Source organism: Octodon degus, unplaced genomic scaffold (assembly GCF_000260255.1).
Source record: "Octodon degus isolate 3935 unplaced genomic scaffold, OctDeg1.0 scaffold00296, whole genome shotgun sequence".
NCBI classification, from domain to species: domain Eukaryota; kingdom Metazoa; phylum Chordata; class Mammalia; order Rodentia; family Octodontidae; genus Octodon; species Octodon degus.
In genome coordinates, this window is record NW_004524872.1 from 367,006 (window position 1) to 394,424 (window position 27,419).

Here is a 27,419-nt window from a genome sequence, read left to right on the forward strand (position 1 = left end):
ACTTACTTGCATGGTGAAATGTAAAGAGGTAGACCAGAGCATAATAAAAATGAATATCTAAGGACAAAGGGAAACATTGTGCCAATGACAGAGATGAGGATAAGATTTCTATATATAGAATTTTTTCTTGATAGCTTTAACTTTTGAATCATGTACGGGTTTACCTGTTAAATATTTTAATTAAAAACACCTTCTTCATATAATTATTGTCAGCCTTAATTCTTCTCTGTCATTTGCAGTCACTAATTATATAACTGCACAAGTGAGCATAAAGTGAACCACAAAGAAAAAGTGTGCTGCACGCTCTGGCTCAGTCCCTGGGCAAGTTACGCCTCTGGCACTCGGGTTTCCTGGTCATCTAGCATACGAGGACAATAATAGTACTTAGATTATGGAGCTACACTGAAGGATGAACAAGATGGCACGCTCTGGAATAAATAAGAACCATTAGCAGGGGTGTCGGATTCCTCACACACACCTTGCACAAGGGAGGTGTGTGGGGGTTGGCAGATGGCCCCTGTTTTTATGGGAAAATTTGGTCCCCAAATAACCTAAGATGTCTTCTAATGACAGCCCTTAATTTTTAATCTTAAACTCAATGTAGGGGGAAAAAGAATAGAATATGCAATACACAAGCTAAGGGGAAAAGAGAAAAGGAAAGATGCATTTTAACTGAAAATTAAGTAATAGGGACCAAGAGGCTAGAGAAGCAGTGTTGGGGGATAAAGCCCAAAACCTTACATAAGGAAAAGGGAGGAGGAGGGACCCACACAATGAAAAGTTATACCAGGCTATGATTTGTAGAGCAGGGCGTGGTGTTGTACACCTATAATCCCAGCACTCATGAGGCTGAGGCAGGAGGATTGCAGTGAATTCAAGGCCAACCTGGGCTGCATAGTGAGTTGAAGGGCAGCCTGACCTGCATAGTGAGGTCCTGTCTCAAAAAGACGAGAGAGAGAGAGAGAGAGAGAGAGAGAGAGAGAGAGAGAGAGAGAGAGAGAGAGAAACAATCTCTGACTGGTCACTCCCTACTGAAACAGAGAACACCAACAACGAAGAGGAATAATATTAAAGCCGCAGGAGACTAAATACAATTTACATACGAAGAGAGGATAATGGGTCTTAGAGAGGATTTCTGGGTGATACTGGAAGATAATGAAATGATATCCTCAGACACCTGAAGAATTACAGTGTCAACCCAAAATTCTATCCCCAGCGAAACTATCACTCACACAGCTCAAGAGAGCTATATGTGCAGAAGACAAAGATGTAGAGAAGACCGTGGCAGCCACGGCCTATTGGCCTGACCTGGCCCAGCGACTCCCTGCAGAGCACTAGGCTGTGCACACTGGCCAGGGTGCTCCAGAGGCAGCGTAGCAAAATAGTTGTAACAGACAACAAGGGACCCACAAGACCAAAACACTCACTATGTATACAAATAAAATATTTACCAGTAGTCACATAATAACACAAATGGTTTACTAGCAATGTATTTCATATTTCCATAGAATTCTTACTCCTTTCTTCTGTATAAGACTCACCGTGTTCCCCTGTTTTTATGGCTCCAAATGGCCTATGTTTATTTGCCCTCTCATGTGAATAAATATACAGCAAAACACAAATAGGCCTAGTTCCCGGCCCTAGAAAATATCTGGGAGTCTCCACCAGGGTCAGCCACGCAGAGGGCTCAGCTACACGGCTGCTCCTCTTCTGGTGAGATGGTTTCAGGAAGAAGCTTCGAGGCCTCATCTAGGGTGTGCTTAAGAAGCAGGAAAACAAAGAACCAGTGCAACACAGACCAGGCAGTTTCGCCCTTTGAGTCTCATCCTCTCAGACAGGGACCGTTCGTGCCCCGCCCACTACAGGCATGCCACTGTGGTTCCAAGGTTGCAGAGTCAGCAGGGCCAAGGCCATAGGTCGCCCAGAGCTCTCCCTACTGTCCTCTGGCCATGCCTCGTCCCCGCCTAAGGCTCTGAAGCCCTACTGGGCTCTCCCCTTCCCTGGGCTGTCCGTCTTGCATGCTTTGGCTTGGCTCACTCTTATTTCTGTCCTCTGAGAAGTCTCCCCCAGACTGCATCAGTATCTTCCTATTTAATCCCAACATATATGGAAATATAACTGGTCTATGAGTTTAGGGTAATGTGTTACTATTTCTCACAATTTTCCCACACGAAATACCACACCACTCAGACCTCAACCACCCCGAGCCCTGCTGCCAGCAGAATGAAAGGCAATTGCGTGGCCATGACAGCTGGTGAGGTGGATTTGTACTGCTCGCAGTAACAGCTACCTGGACTCGCTTAAGCTTTAAAATACTTAGGAATCTGCATGTAAGAATTGGGGGATTGGAAGAACTTATATCTTCTACACCAAAGAAATAAACTGGCAATTTTCATAAATCAGAAGTAACATCATTACTTTGAAGCACATTTTAAGTACAAAGGTGTGATTCCACAAGAAACGCTCAGCAAAAATTAAAAAGGTGGGGGGCCTGATGACTAATTTGAAAGTGTGAAGCCATGCAGATTTCAATGGATCTCTCGAGAAAGCTCCGAGGACCCAGGCGGGTATCGTACCCCTTTTGTGAATGAGGAGACCCAGCCTGAGCGTTTCAGTTCAATCTCCTAGGCGCTGGTGGTAAAGCCGGGTGTCCAGGCGCAACAGCCCTTCGCTCTGGGAGAGCAGGGCCACAGGCTCCGCGGGCCCGCGAGGTCAGTGCTCTGGACTCCGCATCTTCAAGCTCTTGCTCCCTTCGAGCTGGGCCTGTGACTTCTGTAGGGCATCCTGCCCGCAGCTCCCCGACCACCAGGACAACCCGCCGCATGCACGGCTGGACTCTCTTAGCTCCCGGAACTCGCGGGCTGTGCCCTGCCCTAGGTGTCTGCGTCGCTCATCAGGCCCGCTGTGACGCCTCCCTTGAGCACCTGCACCTCCCGCTGCGCGCCACTCCACATCCTGCTGAGTAAGTCAGTACCCACCTCTCAGTTCATCAGTTAGAACTGTCTAAAATGAGTTTAATTAAAACAAGAGGCTCTTGGGTCTGCGCAGACTAGATAGTGATCAAACCTACTCAGAATATTGGATTTCTTTTTGCTCTTTGGCCGCCTCCTGGTCTTTGTCCAATGCACCTCCCTCTGGTGCTCTCTGAGTCTGGATTCAGGAGGGGACAGAGAGGCAAGGAGGAAGAGTGGAAATAAATCAATACCTACAGTCCCTCCTATCCCAACCCCCACAAAGTTCCAAAATGCTAAAGGCGCATTTGTGGTATAGTGGTGAACCTAGCTGCCTTCCAAAATCCTAAAGGCTAAAACCTGCTGCTTCGTGATCACTTCTGGCTCCCAGCTCACAGGTGTCCGGAGCAGTGTCCCCTCCCCGGCATCCCATGGGCCATTGTCATTCCCGTAGGCCAGAGGGGAAAGCTCTGCGTCCTGAAGGCCTGGAAGCCACCAACCCTCTCCTCAAATCTCTCTCTTTCTGGCTGCCTCAAATGTTGTACCTTCTTCGGACGGTCCCCAAACCCCACTCCTTCTTTAATAGTCAAGCAGGCCCTCATCTCATTCCGTAATTGACTGTAGACCCGAACTATAACTCCCTCCTTTCCCTTCAGAGGTCCGTGGAAAGGTGATGTGTGCCATGCATGTAACACCAGAAAGGAAAAACCCACAAATCAGAGCAGGCTCTTGGATTTTTTTATTATGCATTTGACAGTTAGTATTTTCTGAGTGTTCGCACAACAAATGAATTTCTCTCCGAGATACCATCTCACTACCGTGCCAAACAGTGCGTATGCGTTTTTAAAATGTAACTCAGGCTCTAAAGAATATGAGTTTGGATTCAGAATGCAATTTTAAAAATCTCTCTGTATCTATACAGTGACTTTACTTCTAACAGATCCCATAAAGGAATTGAAGTAGAGAACAGTTCCCCAATAAATAATCGCTTCTCTAAACTGTACAAAACCCTGCTAGCAAATCGGTTGCTTTCACTTCCTCATGATAGATATGTGCTTCTATACCTGTAATAACTTATGAAACACTCCTCGGAGTTTAACATCTAGTCAAGGCCAACGTTACATTGTGCACCACCTAAGACTTCTCCTGCTGCCGTTGGCATGCCGTTGGCATTTGCCCAGGTGGGGAGCTGGGCGGCTTCTGCCCAAAGCACCCAGTAGAGGGGACACAGGCCTGTCCCACACACTCGCTGTTGATGCAGCGCAGCCAGAACACAGCTGAAGGAGATTTAGAACCAGCAGGCATTACAATTCCCAGATGTTGCCAATTATATACATAAATAGGAATTTACATAATTTATAAAGTTTGTGTTTGTGGTTTGTTTTGAAGCCACTCCCCAAAGATCTACATTTATTCATGAAAGCAAAATATTCAACCTAATAGCCTTGAGCGTGGGCCCCCCCACCCCGTCTTTATAACTGGCTTCCTGCCAACATGGCCTGGGAGCATCGCTGTGCTCAGGCCTGGTGTCTGTAGGAGATGCACAGGACCAGTCCAGGTACAAGAACATACCCTATTGTTCAAAACCAGTAGACACTCTCTCCTCTTCTTGCCACCAATGTCCAGGCCTCTGGCTTCCTTTTCTTCTTCTGTCTTCTTTCTCTGACATACACCATTTAAATGGGCACGAAGCACGAGTAAAATTTGTATCTAAATACATGCTTCAAACTCGAGAACTACTGTTCGGTTATGACCCAGGTCTGAAGCCCACAGCTCACCCCTCACCAGTTTCCAGCCAGCAGACGGGGCAGGCGGCCTGCTCCGGCCACACACGCGCCGTGCATCTAGGTTGAGACAGACGCGTGTTTACTTTTGCAGACAGCCAGCTCGGTGTCCACTTACTCGCCAAGAGAAGTCTTGTCAAAAGCCAGTAAGTGGCTTTCCGGCTTGCCATACCTCTCCAAAAACAATTTCCTGCGTGAAACTGGAGCTGCGGGCATCTGGCCCCAGGGCACATCTGGGATCATTTTACCCATTAGGGAAACCGGGGTCATTTAGATTTGGGTATTCTCGGAGTAGTGCTATGAAGGGGGGAGTCTTTGGGTGGGTTTTCTACCCCAGGCGAATTCACTCCTCGTCCCTAAAGAAGTGGAAATTTGAACTGCGTGTGAGTAAGGGCTCTTTGCTGGAAGAGAGGGCAGGCAGGCAGAGAGGATGGGATGGGGGGGCGATCACCAGTGGTGGGTGCCTAAGGCCCAGGGGCCTTGTTTGTCCTGGACATGAGCCTGTCTTGAGCCAAGGGAACGAAAGAAAACAGGTGCATTAGGACAAGATCCACCTCTCCCCAGCCAAGAGGGGCCACTTCGCCCACCATGGCTCAAGCTGAGCCCCCGTCTGAGTACTGCCCCTTACCACAGCCTGCGATCAGAAGGGGAGGATGTGGAAAGAATGCTCTCAGCAGGTGTGGACTCAGGGAGCCCTCCAGCAGCCAGCCCTGTCTCCAGTCCTGAGCCAGCGGCGGCAGCAGCTGCCACTCCAAGAATGTGAATCTGGACATTACCAACCCGAGTCTTACAAGAAAGCAGGGACTGAAGCTCATGGAAGCCTTTCTCCCCAAGGAAAGTTTTCTACAGGAAAAACCCAGAAGAGCCACCTTCCCAGGGGGCCACTTCGTTCCCAGTCTCAATCTCACCTTCTGATATATAATGATATCTAGAATGATAACAACCAGGGCGGCAGTGGAGGCATCTGTGTTTTTTTCTGGGCAGGGCGTCCTCTGATAACCTTTGAACAGACCTCAGGGCCTTTGTACTTCCTGTTTCCCCTACGAAACGCTACTTCTTCTTTGCTCCTCAGCGCTCCAGCCCTCGCTTCCTTCACGCTTCTGTGTCAAGGCCCCTTGGCTCTTCAGACTGCTCCAGTCCCCCCAGTCACAACTCATAACCACCCCAGCGCCTCCCCCCCCCGCCTCATTCGCCTACTCTCTTCTGCAATGTCTCCCTGTGCACCACCCTCCTCTGTGTCTGCCTCACCACCCTGAAGAAGAGCCTCGTTCGGCCTGTCCCCGGCTGCGCCTGGCACAGAGCAGGTGTTCAGCGACTCCACCGAATGAATAAATGATGCACCGGATGGATGGTTTAATTACATCCCTCCCTCAGTCAGTGAAGTTTTGGTTTGGGGTAAGGAAAAGAGAAAGGGGGAAAAGAATGAAGAGGCCAACTGTGAACCAGCTGGGGCCTGGCTGTCCCTCCAGGGACCTCCGTGCTGCCCCTGCCCGCTCCTTCCTCTCCATTTTCATTATGGATGCTGACAGATCCCTCTGTGGACCACTGGAAGAGTTCTGCCACCAACCGGAAAGTCTCCTGTATACTGAGCACGATTTAATCTTCCCTTGATCAGTGCCTGTAGGAACCGAAGCCACCTCTAGGCTATTATTATGAACATAAATTACCATCCCATTGCAGATGTGCCGGTGAGTCATTAATAATGACTTCTGATGGATAGAATGACAAAGCCCAGCTTGGCTGCAGGAAATGCTAGGGATCTCGTATGCCGAAAAGATAAGCAGGATCAAAGTGTGATAAAGTGAAAGCGGGGAGTGTGACCCCCAGGGCTGAGCCAGGAGCTTCACTTCTGTCCGGAAACAGCCACCAGAGAAGGAGCCGCGGGGGCAGGATAGAGTCCCGCTGCTGCAGAAGCAGAAACTAAAGAGGACTTGGGCAGCTCGGCCTGCTGGGCCTGGGAGGAACACAGGGCACAGGGGGCTGGCACGGTTCAGGCTGCTCTGCCCCTAGCCCAACGGGAGCCGTGGGACCCCTGGCCGCGAGGACCATCGCCGCCCCCACACTGCCCCACCAGAGGAGCGCCCCGGTCTTCACCTCTGCCGCAGCCCGAGGTGGGACGCGCCGGCCGTCCCCTTCTCTTCTTGGCCTGCTTTTTCTGCTGTCCTGGAATGGCTGTGGGGAGAAAGCCAGTTTCAATGAATCAACCTACATCTCTGTGTGGCTGGGTTTCTGTGGCACATCATGCCTTCCCCTTCCCCTCCAGCCAGTGCATTAGTGCGCTCCCCCCAGGACCCTGTCTCAGGCTCAGTTTGGGAAGGTGGAGCGCCTGGTGGGCGGCTGCCTGCTCAGCACAGTGCATCCTCTGATTCATCAGATGTGGAAAATGCCAGAGGGTGGTGAAATGCAATTAACGCTGGCTTTTTCAGAGGGCAGGTCCTGACTTCCGACTACCTGGGCACCTGCCCTGGTCGGGGCTCTCTTAGCTGAGGCCATGTCTGAAAGTCACATCCCTGACACCAGCTCTCTGAAGTGCTGACCGCGGGGTTGCTAAGTCATGGCCCAAGGTGAAGAGAATGAGGAGAGAAAGTTCCAAGCAGAGGTGAGCTGAGCTGTGCCTGGGCAAGCCCCATCGCCCACTCGCCCTTGGGGCCGAACCGATCAGCCTCCCCACACACACAGGGGCAGAGCGCTGCAAAACTCAGGCCAGTGATCCCCCCAAGGCTCCCCTTGAAGAGCAGCACAGCAAGAGCCAAGAGCCCCACATGCCGTCTTGTGAAGAAGCTAAACATTAATGGATGTGAGGTGGCTAATTCATCAATCTTGAACTCTTGGCAATTTATTCAGATTTATGCAAAGTGCTACTCATGTCAGAAGAAATGCATGTGGGGACCAGAGTCAGACCTGAAAGGCAGCAGGAGGCAGCAGGGGGCTGTCAGAGGGGCTACAGCACCCGCCCCCTGGAGCAGAGGACCCGCAGGCTGTGGGGTCTACACTCACCCTCTGCTCGTCCTCAGGACCAGGGTAACCAGGACGTGGCCACGCCGGCCTGTTCAGGCTTTGAAAGACGCCCTGGCATGGACTGGTCTGTTGGGGGCTCATACGTGGAAATGGGCAGGACAAGAAAGGGCATCCTACCTGCTGGCCTCCAGTGTCCCTGTGCAGAACTGTACGCAGACCTTGTCGACGGGCTCCACACACATACAGCGCAAGGGTGTCTGCACGCTCCCTGGAAGTAGCCCCGGGGACCTCCTGCTCCGGAAGTTTCCTCTGTCGTTGGACAGTCCATAGGGCACAGTCTGCCTGCGAAGCACAACGTAAAGTCAAGGGAGAGCGTGTGGGCCTCCCGTTCAGGCCCCTGCTGGCTGGGAAGCCTCTGGGTTTGCGAGGCTCTGGAGCAGGGATGGCGAACCTTTGCGGGCTTTCCGTGGTAACAGCCAGCCAGCTGTAGCACAGTGTAGGAGGTTCGCCACCACTGCTCTAGAGACAAGTGTGTGTGCCTGCCTCCACCCAATACCCCGAAAGCTGAGTGAGGCTGCAGGGACAGAAAGATGCGGACCCCGGGAGGGGGTCATTGTCCTTGGAGAGCCACGCACACACCACAGCCCCTCAACCTCCCCAGGGAGCCACACGTGGGCATGCCCTCGAGCTCTGTACTCTAGGCCTTGCCACCAAACAGCAGATTTCTTGTTTTCTGGGCCAAACAAGCGATGCAAGTCTGGGTCGCCCTAGAGCAAGCTCTGTTCTCCACCCCTGACAACCAGGACGAGGCCTCCAGTATTATTCCCCCACCCTGTTCGCGAGAGTCAAGAAACAAGGATAACTGGGCAACTTGCCTTGTGCATGCTCTTTCTGTACCCAAAGACCTAACAAGGCCATCTGCGATGTCCCACATGCCAGTCCACATCTGCAGCCTTGCCCCAGCCCCTGGGCCAGAGCACTGTACCTGTAAGGCCTGGGCATCTACAACTGGGAGGCATCCTAGGCAACCCCCTTCTAACGGTTTCCTCTGTGTGTAGCACAGACCCTGCACTGCACGCTGTGGAGGACAGGACAGATGGGACTATGCTTTTCAGGGATGGGCCCTGACCTCTACCCACCACTTCCTGGAAGCGAGAAAGATCCGAAGGGAGGCTCCGTGCCCTCTGAGAGGTGCTGTCACCACAGTGGCAGGAGGGCCAAGGATGGAACTGGCCTTAGGAAAGTCTTGCTATGAAGCCAGAATAGAGGTCTAAGATGACTGACCACTTCTTTTTGTTTATGACTGGCATAGGGAAGAGGGGGTGTGAGGGTATTCGGAGCAATAAACATTTAAATCTGGTCCTTATGTTTGTGTAGATCCAACCCATTGCTCTCCAGAGAAGAAAGAAGACAGCCAGTTGAGTGGGGGAAAGTTAAAACCATATGCTTAATTCATTACTACTATTGAATATGACTTAGGGACAGATTAATAATACCTCGAAGAAACCTACATGGCTGAAGCCAATTTTCCAATAAGTCTTGGTCTTCCTGCTCTTCCCCAGAGATTAAACCACCTTGGTTTCTATGAGCCCCATGGAGTATCACCAATTATCCACCTCAAAGGGTGGCCTGACATCCTCCCTGTGTTTTCAAAATAAAATCAAATTGAATTTCTTTTCATTAGGAATACACGCCATGGAACCTTTTGGAGCCAGTGAGGGCAAATTGGGCAGGGGTGCCCCGCAGTGAGCCGATGCTCAGAAAGACCCTGCTCCCTGCTGGGCTGGGAACTGGAGCTGAGGCCCTGTTCCCCTCCTTCCCACCAAGTGCCCGGAGACACAGCAGAGTGTTGGCTCCCTGCTGGCCAAGCACGCCTGGCTGTTGAGCAAATGAAGAAGGAAGGCAGGGTCCAGTGCTATTAGGAGCTGAACCCTTTCTCATACCCCATTATTCTCGAAACAGGGAAATGGGGGAGGGGAGAGAAACAATGCAGCCATTGTTGTGAGTTGGGATTTGGCGAAAGGTGTATTTTTTCAGTATGAGGGCTACATTAAATCTCTAAGTGTAGACATTAAATCCAGTCCTCTATTTCTCGGTGAAAATTACACACAAGGAAGAGCAAGCCTCCCATTTTTCCATCAACAGTGAGACCTGCAATTTTAAAATTGCTGTCAGCTGATTATGCATTTATGGATTTAGAGCCACTCAACTGGAGCGAAACACTCTAAAGTGTTTTAAGTAAGGAAACAAGGCAACAGGGTATTTGTTAATAGAGACGTGCTTAGCACTTCCCCAGCAGCCGGGCTGGTATGCAAACGCCCTACCAATTTCAAAGCTTGTTTACAGAGCCACACGCTCCCCTTCCCGAGGACTGGAAGACAGTACAGCTGCTTTCCCCAACATCTGTAGGCTCCGCAACAGCAGTTCCAAATGGAGGCCCACCTCCCACACATTCAAAGATTTTAAGTCTGACAAGCTCTTAAACAAGAATCCTACCTCTCTACCCGGACAAATACAGCTTCAAAGCACTAGGAAGGCCCACCTTGAATTTAGGAATCAGTGTCTCCCTGGGGAGCCCATGTTGGAATACTGCAGGCTGAAGAGCTCTGCCCCTCTCCCTCCTGGTCCTCCTCCTGTGCCAAAGAGGTCCGCATCCCCTACATGCCCCACACCGCACCCGCAAGCTCCATCTACCCTCTGGCCTGCAAGCAGCTACTTTAACTGCCCCCAAGCCTGGGGTGATGTGCCTGAGCCCTGTTCCCAAGTGTCACATCCTAGAAGACATGTGCAGGACCCTGAGAGTGGGCTTCAGAACTTTCGAGTAGGCAGCTCCAGTAACCTACATAGTTGGAACATGATGCAGAAGAAAGGATAGTGTTCAGAGGCACGTTCTTTGCAATGGAATGAGGCCGTGCGGCTGAAGGAGAGCTGTGGGTGGCCTTCTCAGTCGCAGAGCCTGACCACAGGTGCGTCTTAGCCAGGCCGAAGAGCCAGTGAGTGGCTCCTCAAGAGCAGAAGGTGGATCTTTCACTTCTTCTGCACCTGTCCTAGGCCTAGTACAAGGCTGAATAGGTCAAAACTGTTGACTGAGTAACTAACTAGCAGCTAATGGTGAGATACCTCTTGTCTGGCAAGACTGGATTCTTTTCACCCTCATGAGTTCAGTAACCATGAACATCTTCACAAAGAATCTCCAGCATCTGCTAAAGCCCCATTACCTGCCTAGTGTTATTTTAAGTTCGATACGAATACAGCTAGGCACACACACCTGTGCCTCTGGGAATTCACATGTTTCCACACTATGACAACAGGTACAAGAAATGAGTCAAGCCAGTGTGTGCCATATATGCAGGGTACATGGAGGGCAGAGGGGTACCTCCTCATTCCACTAAGTTGTAGCACCTTTCATGACCATCTCAATGCCTTCCTGGTTGACAAAAGGGTTGTTGAACAAGTAGAATGGCAGGCCACATGGAAACCACTTAGCAGAGAGTCAGCAATACACAAGTTGGCCTCTTATGTTACTGATTTGGACTGGGAAGTCTTGCGTTGCATCAGGTAGAAAAACCTCATTCACACAGCCAGGGCTTGAGATACATGGCCAAGCAATAAACGAGGGTAATAAGGAATCAGAGAAGCACACGGTCCAGCAGTGCCATTCTCTGCCACCCTACCACTCCCCACTGCAGTCCCACTGGCACCTGCATTTCAGCTCTTTCACTCCCTTTGTCACTGTCTCCTAAATGGGGAACAGGAAAGACCTGAGGGTGAGACCACAAGAGTGAAATTATTTTGACTAAGACTTTGAATCTGATACACTTACCCCGCTCAGCAGTGGGGTTTAGGAAATGCAAGTCTTTGTAGAAATGAGAAGCTCTCCCATCTGTTCAAACATCAGTTATAACTCAGGGCCTATGCAGAAGAGCAGCAGAAGCGAGATGGAAAGACAGTGTGCCCTTCAGAATACACACAGACACAACATCCACCGCTGTGTGCGCTGGTGTAACAAACTGGCCCTCAGCATACCTACACACAGCATCCTTCATCAGAGTCAGAGTATCATTTACCGCAATATTCCTTACATGCCATGATTCCCTGAACATCACGTAGAAGTGTTGTTGACGAAAAGCTCCCATCTCCTGCATCCATCATCACCTATGTCACCACCCTGAAAATATCTTGTCTCTACAAAAAGTTTTTAAATAAGCCACATGCCCTTCTTTTTTAAAAAAATCTGTTTTTAAGTTCTACGTGGCCTTTGCTTAAAGGAATGAACCATCCTCCGTTTTCTCAGCAGGAAACTGGCTTCCGTGCCTAAAGTCCAATGGACAGATGCAGACGGTGGCAAAGGCCGACCTCGCAACCAGCAAAGGGCCTTCACGTGCCAGATTCAACATTCTCTGGACATATGCAGTCATTGCCTCACCAAAACTCCAGGGTTCACTGAGTGGCAGTTAACAAATGTTTGCTGAGAGGCTCGATGTGCAGGCCCGGGCGTAGGTTCCAGGGGACCCGACAGAACAGGGACCCCGTACGCAGAAAAGTTCAGTCTCGGATATCAGCAGACTGGCATTTGGTGAGCTGCACCCAATCAGCAGAGTGTGCTGCTGCAGCTGGACTTTTCACTCAGAAGCCCCGATTTCAAGCTTTGTTTGAATAACAGGAAGTTGTGCTGATACCCGTCTCTGCTTCCAACATGCCAGTGCCTGCCCAAAGCTGGCCACACATAAGCACTCCATCTTGCTATACAATTGCCTTTCTAGGCTATTTTTGCTATATCTGGCCCTCATGAGCATCTTGGTTTACAACTCACAGGCTAGTGTTTTGTCCTCTAAAATGAAGCCAGACAGGTGACAAGCCACAATGACAAAATTACTGCCTGATGCTATTTGTTGATTTATAAATGTAGTTGTTATCTTCTTAATTTTAACAAGCCCATGTTCTAGCTGAATGTGTCCCCAACGAGTCAGATATGTTTACCTTGCATTTAGAACGTGATCTGTGTCCTTGGGGTCACACTTGCCTTCCGAAGTGGGAAGCACAGGCAACGTGGGCCTCTGTGGACTGCCAAGGAGGAGGCGAAACAACTGCCTCCCACAAGCAGACAGGCAGGAGGCAGCCCAGCTGCTGGGCTGGGATGGTCATAGGACACCACCCCTCCATTCCCTGGAGAAGCAAATCCAAGACCCTGACAGGCTTTCTAACTAGGGCTCTATTTCTGATTTTATGAAATGCCTTCTTAGAAGGCACCACATTTATCAACTTTCCCAACTTTAATCCTTTTGAGCAAGAAGGGTAGTGTCTGACACCTTCATGGACCATTTTGGAAACATTCGTCAGTTAGAACTTTGTTCTAATGAGTAAGACAGGATGCGGCAACTACTGGAAGTGGCTGAATACACAAAAGGCTGTGAACAAAATCCAGCAAACATCTAGTGGAAACCTGCTGTGTACACATGCACAGGGGAAGGGAGAAATGAACTCCGGAACAGGAACAGGCTCTCAGTAACTTAGCAGTAGGGATTCTCAGAGCCTGAGGCCAACAGTCATAGTTTCTGTCTCCTCGAGTTCCTTTTTGGGGGGTGGGGTGTAGCTCAGGGATGGTGTTTGCTTAATACGTGCAAGGCTTTCGGTTCGATCCCCAGCACCAAGAAGAACCATATTCCTCTGGGGAATTATCCCTCTCCCATTGTGGGAGGTCACTGAGAAACTGACCACCCACCTGCCTCTCCTGAGGACTTGGCAGATGACCTGAACTGGGACAATCAGGCCCTCTCTTTCCTAAAACTCCTGGGCAAAGACTAAAGATCAGAAAATGTCCTGGGACTTGTCTTTGGCAGGTAGCTGTACCCTGCCTTAGCCACTCAGTTGCTCCGATGGAGCCGCCAGCTCTGTCCCGTACTCTTCCTCCTCAATCCAGACTGGGAGCGTCATGCGTCCTTCCAGTAAATGCCTTCTGTGCCTCGATGGATAGACTGGAGGTGTCTGCTGCTTGTGACCCGTGAACTCTAACTGTCCCCTGACCTCACTTCAAGGGATGGCAACAGTGGCTGCTGGGAACAGCACCAGAGCCTCTTCACTGCACCAGTACACACAAGAGCATGTTCAGAATCAGGACAAAACCCAACAAACTAAGCTCACGGGAGTCCTTTCCTTCCAGATGTGTCCACTGGGAAATGTGTAGTTTAGTTCCTGCTGTCCTTTGGCAGGTGGGCACAAGCACCTCCCGGCTCTCCAACCCCAGGATGTGTAGATCCCAGTCCCCGATGCTCAGCTGACCTCACTCAGGCCTGCCGTTACAAGGCCATTCGTTGTCCAGTCATCAGATCCTTACGCTAGTCCACCATGCTAGGCCTGCCATAGGCTGCCCTTCACCTCCAGCAAAGGAAATGGACCAGGAAGCAACTCCTCAGGAGCCTCGATTATATAAGCGGGAAGCACACGTGCACATCAGGCAGTCTGGAGCTTCACCTCTGCTGCAGAGAATTCCCACAGTGTAAGGTCCAACTCTGGTAGCCCCTGGAAGAGCAGATAGTGCCAGCATACTTGGAAACCTCAACAAGTGCGAGTGATAGGCTGAGGGTTGTGCGTTAACTTTTTAAAGGTAATACATATATATATACACACACACACACACACACACACACATACACACACACGCGCGCGCATGCGCTTTAGACTAGCCACCGAGAAATTGTGACAGTTTACTGAGTATTGATCCCCTAGCCTCAGGCACAAAGCTGACAGCCACTTTCTTCTGATTTTCTATGCTCATGTGACATCCATGAAACCTGGCCTTGGTATGTACCTGGGGTGAGCAACAGCACGACTCTGTCCCGATGGAGCGACTCTGTCTGCGCTGTGGGCCTCTGCATGCAGGCGCCTGGCCCTTAGTGTGTGCTCAGCAACGACTGATACCTCAATAACAAACATCTGCTTCAGAAAGGAAGGAAAGGAGAGAGAGAGGAAAGAGAAAAAAAAGGACTGAAGGAAGGAAGACAGGGAAGAAGCGAGTGCATCCACGCTTGCACTACTTCTAGGCTGTACCCAGCCTCCCAAACATACAGAATTCTTGGCTGATTGAGTGGATTTCTACTTTTTCATCCTTAATTGGCTCATCTCAGAGGGTTTTTCCTAGAAGGAGTATGATCTCCAGATGGCTTCAAGTGGAGAGACTATGTTTGGTAATAGTGTAGTACTCATCAACACCACGATGAACAGACCAGAGGCTGCTCAAAACTCAATACAAATCAGACTCACTGTCTGTCGGCGCTTCTTAGGCACCCTTTCTTCGGGGTTCAAGGGCTAGCAAGTTCCTCCAAAGATCTATCCAGCTTCAAATTCAACATGGAAGTTCTGAAGCTTCCTCATCTTACTTGAGCACCTCCAAGTAGCTCGATTTTTGTCAAAAGCCCTAGATCTTCACTCCAGCAAGAGAATTACAGTCATACGGGGCCCTCTGCCCTACTCAATCTAGGAAGTTTCTGGGATCTCACCAAGTGCGTTTAGGAAGCTGTAGTCCAGGCTGCTGACATTCTTCCGCAGCTGATGACCGTGAGACTGGGCTTTAAAGCATCTCCCACCCTCTGGCTTCCTGGAACCCAGAGCCAGTCCTCCTCTAAGGCAGGCACACACGGGGGAGTCTGCCTAGAAGAAGCGCCAGGGATCAAAGGAAAGAAGAAGAGATAAAATACCTGGTCTTCTTGTGTGCTGCTGGACTTTCAAAAGTTACAAAGCAAACACAACAAAAGATAAGTTAGAGAGACAAACTCCTCCAATAGTGAGAATGAAGCTATCTAAGGCCAACTATGAGTGAGCACTTTTCTTTCCATCTGTGTACCCCAAATGCATCAAGAGAACAGAATTTCTCTCCCCAGCCACCATCCCCAAGCCCCATGACCCTGACCCTGATGAATTCCGGTCTCAAATGCAGGCACCAGCAACTGTGTCTGCCGGCCCGTCTCATTACAACTTTATGCAGAGCTGCAGACAGATGGAGCTCAAAATAGCTGCCAGCAGTGGAAACAGAGAGTAAAACGGGGAGCAAGTATTTTTATAAGGAGGAGGTATCTAGGGAGGGGTTAAAAATGCTGATGTCACCCATTTTTGGATTAAGACCCCCTCAAAAAAAACCAAGCTGGCTAAGTTTCCAAAGACTTCATGTTAGGGAAATAAAAGGTTTTAGTGGCCAGGCCCAGTCTTGCCACCATGAGGATAACAAGAGACACACACTTCATCCTCAAATAAGATGAGAGGCCAGGTAAGGGTGCAGTGGGGCAGGCAATGTCTGCATCCCACCCCCCTTACCTCAAGCATTGGTATCTGTTGTTCTCATCTTTGCACTCATTTTGATTTTTTGAAATATCACATTGCAGTGTCTTTACTTTTCCTGCTGAGGCTGTGGTAGCTGCTGAACATCTATGGCTAAGGGACAACCTCACCACCTCTGACTCTCAGCCCTCCAAGAAGTCTGTGCCAATCACATCTGTAAAAATCCAGAAAAGAGGCCCAGCCCTCTGCTTTCTCCATCACTAGCTTCCGACTTTCAGCAAAGGTATTTTCTACAAGCCCCAGGCTGGGGCATGAAGCTGCCCACCTCAGGCCATCTGTGTCACCTACCCCCTCTGTCCTGGTGTCTTTCTTACAGGTTCATGGAACAAATCTGGTTGTTTTTTTTTTTTTTTAATTCACTAGGCTCAGAGCTCAGAGGCCCAGGTGCTGTATTCCAGAATTCCTACTTATTAGGGCTTCCTGCTCCCCGTGCCTGAGGCCACCATAGTAGCCAGGCTTGCACTTCTAGCTCTTGAGAGACACCAAGCTCTGGGAAAACACTGGGTTCTAAATCTCAAAGCCAGGGCAGAAGAGGATGCAACCAGATGTCTGTCCTGTGGGCTTTTGGGAGATTTGGTGAGTGGGCCAGGATTTAGACTAGAGGCCCCCAAACTACACTGGCACAAGCACTCTGTGCTGTGGCGTTGTTCTCTGCATTTAGCTTTGCTCTGGACTTGTCTGCCTTCTGAGCACAACTGATTCCTATGCCTAAGGGGGCACAGTGTCTCTGCATGGGCACCCATGCATGCATGTGCCTGAACATACCTGTGCGTGTGTGCTGCACATCTGTGTATACACGCACATGTTTCTCCATGTCCCGAAGTCTGTTTTCCACTGAAACTGTTTCCTCACATGACACTGCACTTCTCTGTGTCCTGCACGTTTTGCAAGCAGAGCAGTGGTGAGATGGGGTCAGCATGACCGTGAAATGGCCCCTCTAAGGCTTCCCACCAGACCCACTGTGAAACTGCGGGTCCAGTGGGGAAGGGCAGGCTGGAGTACCGAAGCCTGGCTGTCGTCAGCTGCCACCGCTGGCCCTCCTTAAGGAAAGCATTGTGTGCCTCCAGCTGCCTTTGTTTTAAATTCTTGTAGGAATAAACCACACGAAAGATGTCAGAGACTTTCATCTGCCTTCAGATTTAAGGCCAAGTTCCTAGCTGCAACATCCCTTTCATGTAGCAGAAATCCAAATGCTCCCTCGGGGTCACATAGGGTCACAACCTCTTTGTACCCAGCTTTCTCGCTTCAGATCAAACTGCCGCCCAGCCCCACACGGGCTTGCTGCAGTCCAGCCAAGTCTGTCCTCGCTCCTGGACATCTCACCTCTCCACGCTGACTCTGCGGCTTCGCATCCGTGAGAACCTGACAGAAAGGTCACCTTGGGGGCATTGACCTTTCCAACTTTCCTTTCTGAAATTTTGCCCAAAGGCCCTCAAATTTTAAATCATCTTGCCATCAACTGCTCTAAGAATTATGCTACTTGGACTCAAAACAAAGATCTGAAAGTGTGCTGGATTCCCAAGGAGGAGGTGGACCTGAGTGTGGGAAACCGAAACACTCACGCGTAAGGCCATGCTTGGCCCAAGCCGCACTCAGGATCCCTTTGTATCCGACCAGCACAGCCTCCTTTCCCACGTGCTTCTCTACAGCATTCCAGGGAAGGATTTCTCACAAGCCAAAGTCCACAGCATTTCCAAGGGCCACTTCCTAGTGACCTTCCATCTGTGGCACCCACTTCATATCTTGAGTAATTCAGGGAGACGTGAGAAATGAGGACCTGGTCCCCCTAGGGCTATCAGCTGCGAATTACAGCATTATATTTACTCTGCTGGATTTGGGTCATGTGAGAAATCAGAAGAATCCTCCCAAAGCTCCACCACAGGTTTAGGAGGCTCCAAGAGGTTGTCCATATTGTCCTGAAGGGACATCTCCATGTGGCCCCTGTCACCACCTCCACCTCTCATTGTGCAGAATGAGCCCAGGCTGGCAACCTCAAAAGCATCATGCCCCACTCCTCACAACATTTCAACTGCATACTTGGGCTAAAGAGAAGCAATAAGGAACACCAGAGGCAGGGCAGAAGGGCAAGACTGCATCTCGTCTTGCTGGGACAACCTTTGGCCGCTGGTGCCCTTATCAAGCAGCTTATCAGCAGCAGAGCAGCCAGGCGCACCTTTCCCCAGGGCCTAGAAACTTTAAGCTCATGGAATTCTAATACAGACTGTCCAGCAAGCCTCATCAAGCGCTACAAGACCGTGGGGACAGGGTGCGGGCTTCTCAGGAACACATCAGGAGAACGAGAAAGGCCAAGGTCGGAGAGTCCTAGGAGGTGCAGGTCAGCAACTCTCGAGAAAGAACATTCTCCTCACTGGCACCTTCCAAGCACAGAGTGGGATGAGGTAGGAGAGCCGGCTCTGATCTGGAGCGATTTCTGCAGGGCTGGTGGTAGCCCTGGGTGGCGACAGCCAGTGTCCTCAAGACCCTGAGAGTCTGAACCCCAAAGGGTAAGTGTAAGCATGAAGCTGTTTCTACAAGGAGGAAGGGATTCGAGCAGGACCATCTCCTGTCCCTGTCCAGGGTTGGTGACAACACCAGGTAGCAAGAAGACAGGGCAAGGCTTCAAGTGACAGCCACAAAATATACCATCCTACCCCAGTCATGGAACAAGCAGACTGCCAGTTTCGCTTTCCCCTCTGGATGGATGCCTGTCTCCATCCGAGCATCACTGCCAGCCATGTGCTCTGAGCGCTCACTCCTATCTGGAGAGCGCACCAACAAGGGCACGCAAGCTGTAACAGGTCCACGCACTTCTCGGCAGGGCAATACTGTATTTCCAGAGTAAAATTTAGGACATGCAATGAACTAAAGGCTTGGGCTTTAGCTCAGGTCTTCATTTACGCCTATAAAAACAATACTGCACAGGAGTACTTTATTACATAAAAGCCTACATAAGAATCATCACTAGGACAAAGAACTAAGCCCCTTGAGGCAGGCAGGGACGAAGGGACCATGCCATTTGTTCATAGCACCCCGCCCAATGCCAGGTAGATGAGCAACTCCACAAACCAATGCTGAATGCCAGGGTGTAAGCAGCAACTTGACCACACCAGCGAGGCCTACACTTGGCAAAATTGCTCTATAATCCTGGACAAGTGACTCAGCCTCCAGTAAATCTGAGGGGACGCCAGCCTGGGGCCTACATGCAGCTGCAGTGGGCTGGTGCAAGCTCATCACTCGCCCCGCCCCGCCCTTGCTCTCAGGAAAGTGACACTTTCCAAAGCCTGTGATGGCCACAAAGGTGCTGAGCCTCAGACCACAAGGCCGCCACATTTCCAGCACCAATCCTGCACGCCCAGCTCGTGGCACAGAGTAGCCTCCATCAGGGTCCCACAAGTCACATGACAGAGGCACAGCTGGCTCCAGCACACAGGAAGCGGGGTTCCAGCTTCCCCTGCCCCATCAGGATGTTCTCAGATTTGGACAGTGTATTCTTGGAAACATGCTCAGATGCGTCTTTCCTGAAGAACTCAGAAGATGAAATTGTGGCAATTCTGTCTTTCTGAGGGAGAATATATTAAAATCCAAGTTCAAAGGCTTTATTAATAATTAGTATTATTACTCTTACTAACAGTGCTATTGTTATTAGTTTACTAACCTTCTGTCTAGAGCAAAGGAATGCAAAATGAATGTCAATCCTGTGGAATTAGGTAAGCATACCACATATTGGGGTAGCCCGGAGGGCCGAGCTGGACATCCTTCAGGAGATGGGCAGTCTGTAGGAGCTCAGGGAGACCCTGACATCACTGCCCCACACTTGGCCTAGAGTCTGCACCCTTTAGAGCTGAGGCCGAGAGCTGATGGTGCCTCCACCCCATGGCCAAGCTGAGCCCCAGCCAGGGTCCCTGGCGTGAGAATGCAGACACTGAGTTCCCTCCCCAAACTCGTCCTGCCAATGCCCGCATGTGAGAGCAGCAGATCCCAGATTTCCTGCTCCAGCCATGATTTCCAACATCCCGCTCTGCTCTTTCCTTGAATGCATGCCTCCTTGTCAGCCATGTGGCTCAGAGCTCTGTTTGGAAAACACGGTCACCATCAGAGCCTCACAGCGCTTCCTTCATATGTCCGTGGGGGGATGAACAGATGGCATGTTCCCTCTTCTTGTGGGGTGGGGGGCACGCAGCAGGCCAGTTTGCTGGGTGTTCTGCAGCTCAGCCACCAGCAAACAGGCTGGCTTCCACTCTTCAGCAGGATTCAAGGGGGCCAGCTGCTGCAGGACAGTCAGGACTGATGGCCCTGTGGTGGTTGATTTTAGGTGTCACCTTGGCTGGGTTATGGTGCCCAGGTGTTTGGTCAAGCACCACCCCAGGTATTGCTGTGGACATCTTTTTCCGTGCTGGTAGTGTTTATATCAGTAGATACTGAACAAAACAGACAACCCTTCGTAAGGGGGACTGGCCTCTGACCAGTCACTGAAGGCCTCATGGACAGGCTGAAGTCCACAAAGATGAAGGAGCACTGCCTCTGTGTTGCCCTCAGGCCCCAGGCTGTGCTGCCAGCTCCTGCCCAGAATTTCCAGCCGTGGGTCTGCAGATTTCAGACCTGCCAGACCCATGATCTTGTCAGTCAATTCTGCAAGCCATGTAAGTGTGCGTGTGCGCGCACGCACACACACACACACACACACACACACACACACACATTCTATTGGTTCTGCCTCTCTGGAAAACCTGGAAACCCAGTTCCTGCTAGGATACTTGTAGTTTTCTATAGACTCACAGAGCACAGGCCCAAGCAAACAAGGATATAAGTGTGTGTCTTCTTGTTCTTAGCCTTTCCTCTTACTATTTCATTCTTTGCAAAGTTTTCAAAACAATATGATCAAGATCGGATGTCTTTTGCCCTGATCTTGGATTCCTTTTGCAGTGCAGGGCCTGTTTGGGGGTGTGGGGACTTCAGGTTTCTGAAGTGGCCAAACAAAGTTTTAGGAGAATGACAGGCTCATCAATTAGTTGTGATCTTAGCCTCCTCTATAGGGCCAGGAAATGCAGTTGCCAAGGGACAAATCTGTTTCCTCTTTGGAGCCAGACTTTTGGAGAATATGGTGGAAGCTGTAGTAATGTGCCCCAGAAAAATACACAGTCCTATGCCAGTTCAGTGAGGAAAGCCACTCGTTCTAGGCGAAGGAAGCTCACGTGCAGGGGAAAGCGCTGCAGACTAGCCCACAGCCAAGTGAAGACAGGAAAGAACAACAGGGCCAGGCTTGTGCAGTCAGTCCGCCAGCATCCACAGTTCATCTAGTGTATGCTGAATGCTGGCAGAAAGGGCTGTCCAAGCTCAGGTCCTAGCAAAAAAAAAAAAAAAAAAAGAGTTTGAGTTAATGTGGAGAGAGCAAATAACTAAAAAAAAAAAAAAAAAAAAAAGTGGAAGAACCAGGAAATCTCAGATCTTCTGTCTGGAAGGTTCTTCCTAAAGTGACTAATCCCTTAAGCCTAACATACACAGTTACTGTCCCATGAGGAGATGCACAGTGGGTCTCAACAGGACCTCCGCACACTACTCCTGCAGAGTTTAATCTGTGAAGACAGCCTACATCTCCAGAATGCCCCCTACCTGGTGCTCTATGCAAGGGCCCTCCAAAGACAGAGCAGGATTGTGGACTTCATCTCCATGCACTTAAATGGGCATAAGGAGGAAGAGCGGTGCCAAAGCGCGAAAGCACCCACAGCTCAAGCATCTGGGTGCAGGGTTGAGGACCAAAGCCCCTCTGATTCCAACCAGCCAGCTGCAGGGACTTGGTGAAGACCGCACCTGGTGTTGAAGCTTTGAGAGCAAGACCAGGAAGCCTGCTGAGGAGAAGGGGGCAAGTGACAGCAAAGGAAACACTGGACAAGTGCGCTGAGCCAGAAGTAGGCCGAGACCCTCCACACACAGCCGGAGGCCTGCGCCCGCTGACTACGTCTGCCATCTCCCAGCGGACCAGCATTCAGACTCTAGGACCCCAACTGCAACCTTGTCTGAGACATTTTAGTACATGTGCTGCTGAAGCAAGTGCTGTCTGGGGTACTTTAAAGGTACTAAATGGACTTAGCTATACATCAGTAGTTTCAAGAGAGAAAGAAGTGATGATGAGAAGAGACAGAGGAAAGAAGGAAAGAAGAAAGGAAAGGAGAGGGGTTAGGGAGGGAGGGAAGGGAGAAGGAGGGGGAGGCCCAGCCAGCGAAACCTTCTATATATCATGTAGTTTATTTAGTGTCAAAGCGCTCGAGTCTGGCCGTTCTCCCCTTTTTTCTCCAGTAGCTCACGGGATGCCCAAACACCACGGTGACCTTTTCTTTCCCAATGTTTAGAATGCTCAGGGTGGGAGGCAGAAGGGAGAGGAACATCGAACTGTGAGAGCAAGTTAGCGCATTGGCTATCTTGGAAAAAGTCAAAGATCCATAGCTGCGCTGGGCACACATGGACAGCCCAGAATTCCCAGCAGGATTTCAACCACAAGGGGTTGGCGGAGCCTCTTCTTCATACCTCAAGTAATCACTTCCTTCCCAGCTCATGCTCAGGGGTAGGGAGAACAGGCAGAAAACTGGGGTGATCTCCAAACCCACCCCTAGCCCTAGCCACTCATGAGTTGGCTTCCTTCCTTCTCCTTCTAGGTGCCCAGCTTGGGATTGCACCCAAGACTTGGACCCAGTCCTCTGGTTGACTGTCTAGAGCCCTCGGGTCTGGGAAAGTAGTTTGGTGAGATGACAGTGCCAGGAGGATAAGAATCAGAAAAGACAAGTGTCAGGGCGGTGGAGGCTATAAGAAAAGGTGACCCTGGTACTGCCCGAGAATAGAAAGCAATCAGTGACCCCCGACACGCAGCACTTTCATCCTCCTAGCTCCCTACTGTGGGCGAACAGATGTCCAGGAACCTCATCAGACAGTCCAGACAAGCAAATCATGGGGCCGAGATCAACTACAGAATCTGTGAGACCCAAATTAAAAGGAAATGTGCAACCCTTGATTCAAAATGATTACCAACTTTATGACAGCCATGGTGGGGCATGAAATGGAGCTAAGATCTTCCTGAGCTCCAGGCTTGCTCGGCTGTCTAGAAGGTTTGCTGGTGAGGCTGGCCCCATCTGTCATTCTGGTATAGTGGGATGACTTTCAGACCTACCTGCCATTGGGAAAGGTCTTGTCACATTTTTGCAAATACATGGATCCCTCAAGATTACCTCCTTTGCATTTTTGAAGTACCTGCTCCCTCAGTGCTGTCACCCAGAGGATCCCAAGGTTAACGGGCTTGGGGACAAAGAAGTCCATGAGGGGCAATAATGGAGACACTTGGAACACGGAGGCAAAGCTGCTTCTGGCCTAGAGTTTGTGTTCACTCTCATCTCCAAGTCCCCAGGCAGGAATTCCTTATAGGGTGTAAACAAAAGCCCCCAGAGATCCTGAGAACAGCCAGGGAACATACCTCAGTGCCACCTAGTCCAAGTGCCAAAAGTTCAAGATAGAGCCAAGCCCAGGAGATGGTAACGAGCAAGGTCAAGCCCTCTATATAACTTGCAAGACTGCATCTGCAGCAGGGCCTCCCGGAGGGCTGAGGGAGAGAAGGGCAGCTGGCAAATCCTCCCAGAGTCTTGGGGGAGGGGAAACTTCATTGAACAGCTCTCCAGAATCACCCACAGAGGTGCTGCTCGCCCTAGCTAAGGAGTTCTGAAGACAGAGGGGGGTCTATGACCTTGGACCACTGGAGCCCACTCCTGAAAAGCCCCTGCCCAAGCAGCCACATATCTCTTCTGCCTTGGCATCCTGGGGGGAGGGAGAGGAGGCAAGGAGCCCAATTTACCTTTCACTCCCCAGGGAGCAGCCTGCTTAAGACAAATTTTAAAGTCCTTGGACCCTGGCAGGGTCAGAAGTCAGCAGGGATGAGCCCACTTAGCCTCTGAAGCAGGAGATAAACTTTCGGGGTTTCCTCTGTCTCAGAAAAGAGGCTCAGAGAGACTTCTCAGGTATCTAATCCCCTGGCTACCTCATTTCACTCAGAGAGAAAGGGTCCCCCCTTCCATGGGTTCACAAACCTAAGATTGAATTTCTCCCTGGCCAGACCCTCAGAGGGATGGGTCAGCCTGCAACCTCCAGACAGGACCTAGTCTTGCAGGAGACCTGAGCAAGAGCTGAAATCTATGCCAAGGTATCAGCTAGCCAGGCTGGGATAGGAGGAGGCTCTGCACAATGTGGAGATGTGGGTTTCACCCAGGGCCACATCCCCCCGCCCCGCCCCCTCGGCCGACTCACTCCGGAGTATTGATCCAGATGATATCCAGGTGGCAGTAGTAGACACATTCCTTGTCCTTGTAGGTGAAGCACGTGCAGCGCCGGGCACGGTGGTGCACAGGGTCCCCCTCAGCTGCCTGGCCCTGTCCAGACTCTCCAGGACTTGGGCCCTGGGCTGCTGTTGGGGCCCCAGTCCCCTTGCTGGGACCGGGCACAGTCTCTTCACGGTTCCCCCCGGATCTGGCTGCAGGAAGGCTCCCAGGCAGGCTGGTCCTGCCAAAGCCCCCAGTCTGAGGCCAGGGCACAAGTCCTGCAAGAGGCACATGGAGGGGCTCCTGAGCTGGGAGTATAGAATAGCAGCTCAACACCCACCACCCCAAACATCAGGGGAGGGGAACACAATTCTGCAAAACATGCGTGCACTCTAATACCCCAAGCTGTGGCAAACGATCTGTTCGTGAGCTCTGTTCATACTTGGTGAACAGCCTGCAAACTGTTTCCGCTCTCTGCAAAGTCTGCAAGCTCTTTGCCCTGGTTAAACACTTGCATGCATTTGGAGCTTTCTGAGGACTTTGAGCGCATTCTGCAAGGTCTCTGGATAGTTTGCAAACTTTGTGAAAAGATCTGAACTTCATGAAAACTTGACCGAATCGCCAGGGCTGCAAACCCCAGGGGCCGTGGGTTGTCCTCGCGGTCCTCTCTGCTGTGTCCCAGCCAGCCCCGCTGGAGACCCCCCCGGCAAGAATCAGTTCCCTGCACGGACCCACCCAGAGCCAGCTCCTTTGTGCGCTGCTCCTCCCGGCGAGGCGCGCGCCGCCCGCTTACCTGCGGCGGAGGTCACTGTGAGCCCGAAAAGGAGCCACAGTCCGGGCTCCATGAACCCCGATGGGGCGCGGGTGCCCAGGCCCGAGGACGGCCCCGTGTGGCCACGACAGGGCACGGGGTCGCGCACAGCTTTCGAGTCCGGCCGCTCCCGGGTGCGTCCTGGGCTCCAGCCTAGAGTTGGCCGCGGCGTCACAAACTTTCAGAGCGCGCTGCCCATCCCCGCGCAGGGCTGGACGGCTGTGGGCTCCGGCTTTTCTGGTTCCCGCACCACCCCCTTCTCCTCCCCGCCCCCCGAGGGGCTGGAGCCACTGCGCTGGGCCTTTGAACCCTGGGAGCACCGGGGGTCGCTTGCAGACGCAGACGGGGAAGACGGCCAAAGCGCAGCGCTCAGAGAGCAACCTGGACAGAGAGGGGCGGGGTCGGTGGGGGGAGGGAGGGAGGAGGAGAAGGGGAACGGAGAGGGTGGGGGAGGGGCTAAGGGGTGGGGTGGGGCCCGGGACAGCTGCGGAAAGCTCCGCGCCGAGAGCATACACGCGTGCACTTACACTTGCATTCACTTGCGCACGGCCCCACCAGCTCCCTGTCCTGGACACATTGCCCCAGGCAACTGCCCTGCCCTAGAAGCGAAAAGATGATTGAAGGGCTGCAATGGGGGCTATTATCCTTTATCTCGGGGTCCAAGGGAAATAAACCTTTCTCAATGTTCACCTAATGACACCTTGCCCTTGTGCAGGGGCCCGTTTGCCAAGACACTGCGTACTTTACACTCGTGACTCACGGGCACCTCAGTTGGTCTCTGGCTCCCAGCCCACGGCAGGAATTAGGCGCCAAGGTGGGGCAGTGGTCGAGTCACAAGGATGGGGTGAGTTAGCGGTACTGGGGAGTCCCCCTTCTTTACCGCACTTGCACATGCTGGTGGGGTGGCTTCCTCCCAGCCTGCGGGAAGGCTTTCCCACCCAGGGCACAACCCAGCGACATGACCCTGAGACCATCAGTCTCCCCTGCTGTCTCAGGACACCTGTAGTGGACGTGAAACATCTGCAAAACCTTGGCCTCTCTGCTCATAAAATGTGGGGCATGGTATTGTCCCTGTGCCCCCCACCACCCCAGGCCTAATGATCTGTTTTGTAAACTGGAAGGCAACAGAAGAGGACTCCAGGAACTTCTGAGGTACTGTGTGAAAGGGGCTACAATTTCCATCCCTCACTGGCAGGCTGGGGGTGCTTGTTTGCCTAACGTGGTAACTCTGAGGCCAGGAAATCCAAACCCATCCAGATGGAGAGACCACCTCAGAAGTCCTTTTGGGCAGAAGCCAGGGTCGGCCACAGACGCGTCAGCTTCCATCCCTGAGCACTCCAAGGACTACTTTGCCTGGGTTACTGTAACAAAGCAATACAAACCTGGCAGCTTATACACACCAGAAAATTTTTTTCATAGCTCAGGGTCTTGGAAGTCTGAGGTCATGCTATCAGCATGCTGTGCCCAGGCTCACTTTGTGGTTCCTGGGTGTGGTTTCTTCCGAGTGCCCCTCTTCCATAAAGGCACTAATCTCATTCTGGAGGGGTCCATCCTGGTGACTTTGTCATCTCCCAAAGGCCTAACCCCTGACTTTAACTTTGAGAATTAGGATTTCACAGGTGAACATGCATTTTAATTATACTGACCTGGGCACCATGATTGGAGGAAGTACCCCGTCTGTCACCCTATCTACCCTCACAAGATTGGAAAGTCTCCCCTTGGCTGCTCTTTTTCAGTTCTTTTTATTCTGAGTTGGAAAATGTCAGTCCTCACTCTGATTTGGAAAATGTTGGGAGCATCTTCAAAACTCTCTAACAAGAGCCACCTTTGCCCAGAGAGAAGAAGCCTCAGGTGCAGAGCACCACGCAGCACCAGCGAGTGCCACTGGCGCTTTGCCCCATGGCTTTCCTCTCTCTTAATTTTATCTTTTATTTATGGCAAGTAATGATAGCCTTCCTCATGCCATACTGATCAAAAATGCCTTTCTAAACTAATTTCCTTAAGTAAGAAAAAAAATAACCCATATTAAAATATGAAATAAATCATCACAAAGATAGTTTATGGAGTCCTGGCAAAATCAGTAAGCTGGTTTATCATGGCTGAAGGTGAGAAAGTGAGGATTTGGAGAGCATTAAAGTAGGAAAGGGCATTAAAGTAGAGGAGGAAAGAAGACACAGGAAGGGAGGGGAGCCACACTGCAATCGCAGCGTCCCTAAGAAGGATGATAGTGGTCACCACCCAAGAACAAGCAACAGAAAGAAGAAACCATGTCCTTGAAAATAGCCTTCAG

General features: G+C 51.2%; 1 protein-coding gene across 7 annotated transcripts in view; it reads right to left on the reverse strand.

Moving 5' to 3' along the window:
- Positions 1–25,850, reverse strand: part of Edn3 (endothelin 3) — a 45,517-nt gene extending 19,667 nt beyond the window's left edge. The window contains exons 1-7 of one of the 7 annotated variants that reach the window (XM_023707530.1): positions 25,820–25,850; positions 25,653–25,728; positions 25,112–25,282; positions 24,308–24,596; positions 7,871–8,035; positions 6,830–6,907; positions 4,135–4,795 (exon numbers count right to left, since the gene is read on the reverse strand). In XM_023707530.1, the coding sequence (XP_023563298.1) occupies positions 4,726–4,795; positions 6,830–6,907; positions 7,871–8,035; positions 24,308–24,596; positions 25,112–25,163 (654 nt within the window). In that variant the 5' untranslated portion in view covers positions 25,164–25,282; positions 25,653–25,728; positions 25,820–25,850 and the 3' untranslated portion in view covers positions 4,135–4,725. The other 6 variants (XM_023707529.1, XM_004647248.2, XM_023707531.1 and 3 more) reach the window with 6 other exon arrangements.
- Between the last annotated feature and the right edge of the window lie 1,569 nt (positions 25,851–27,419).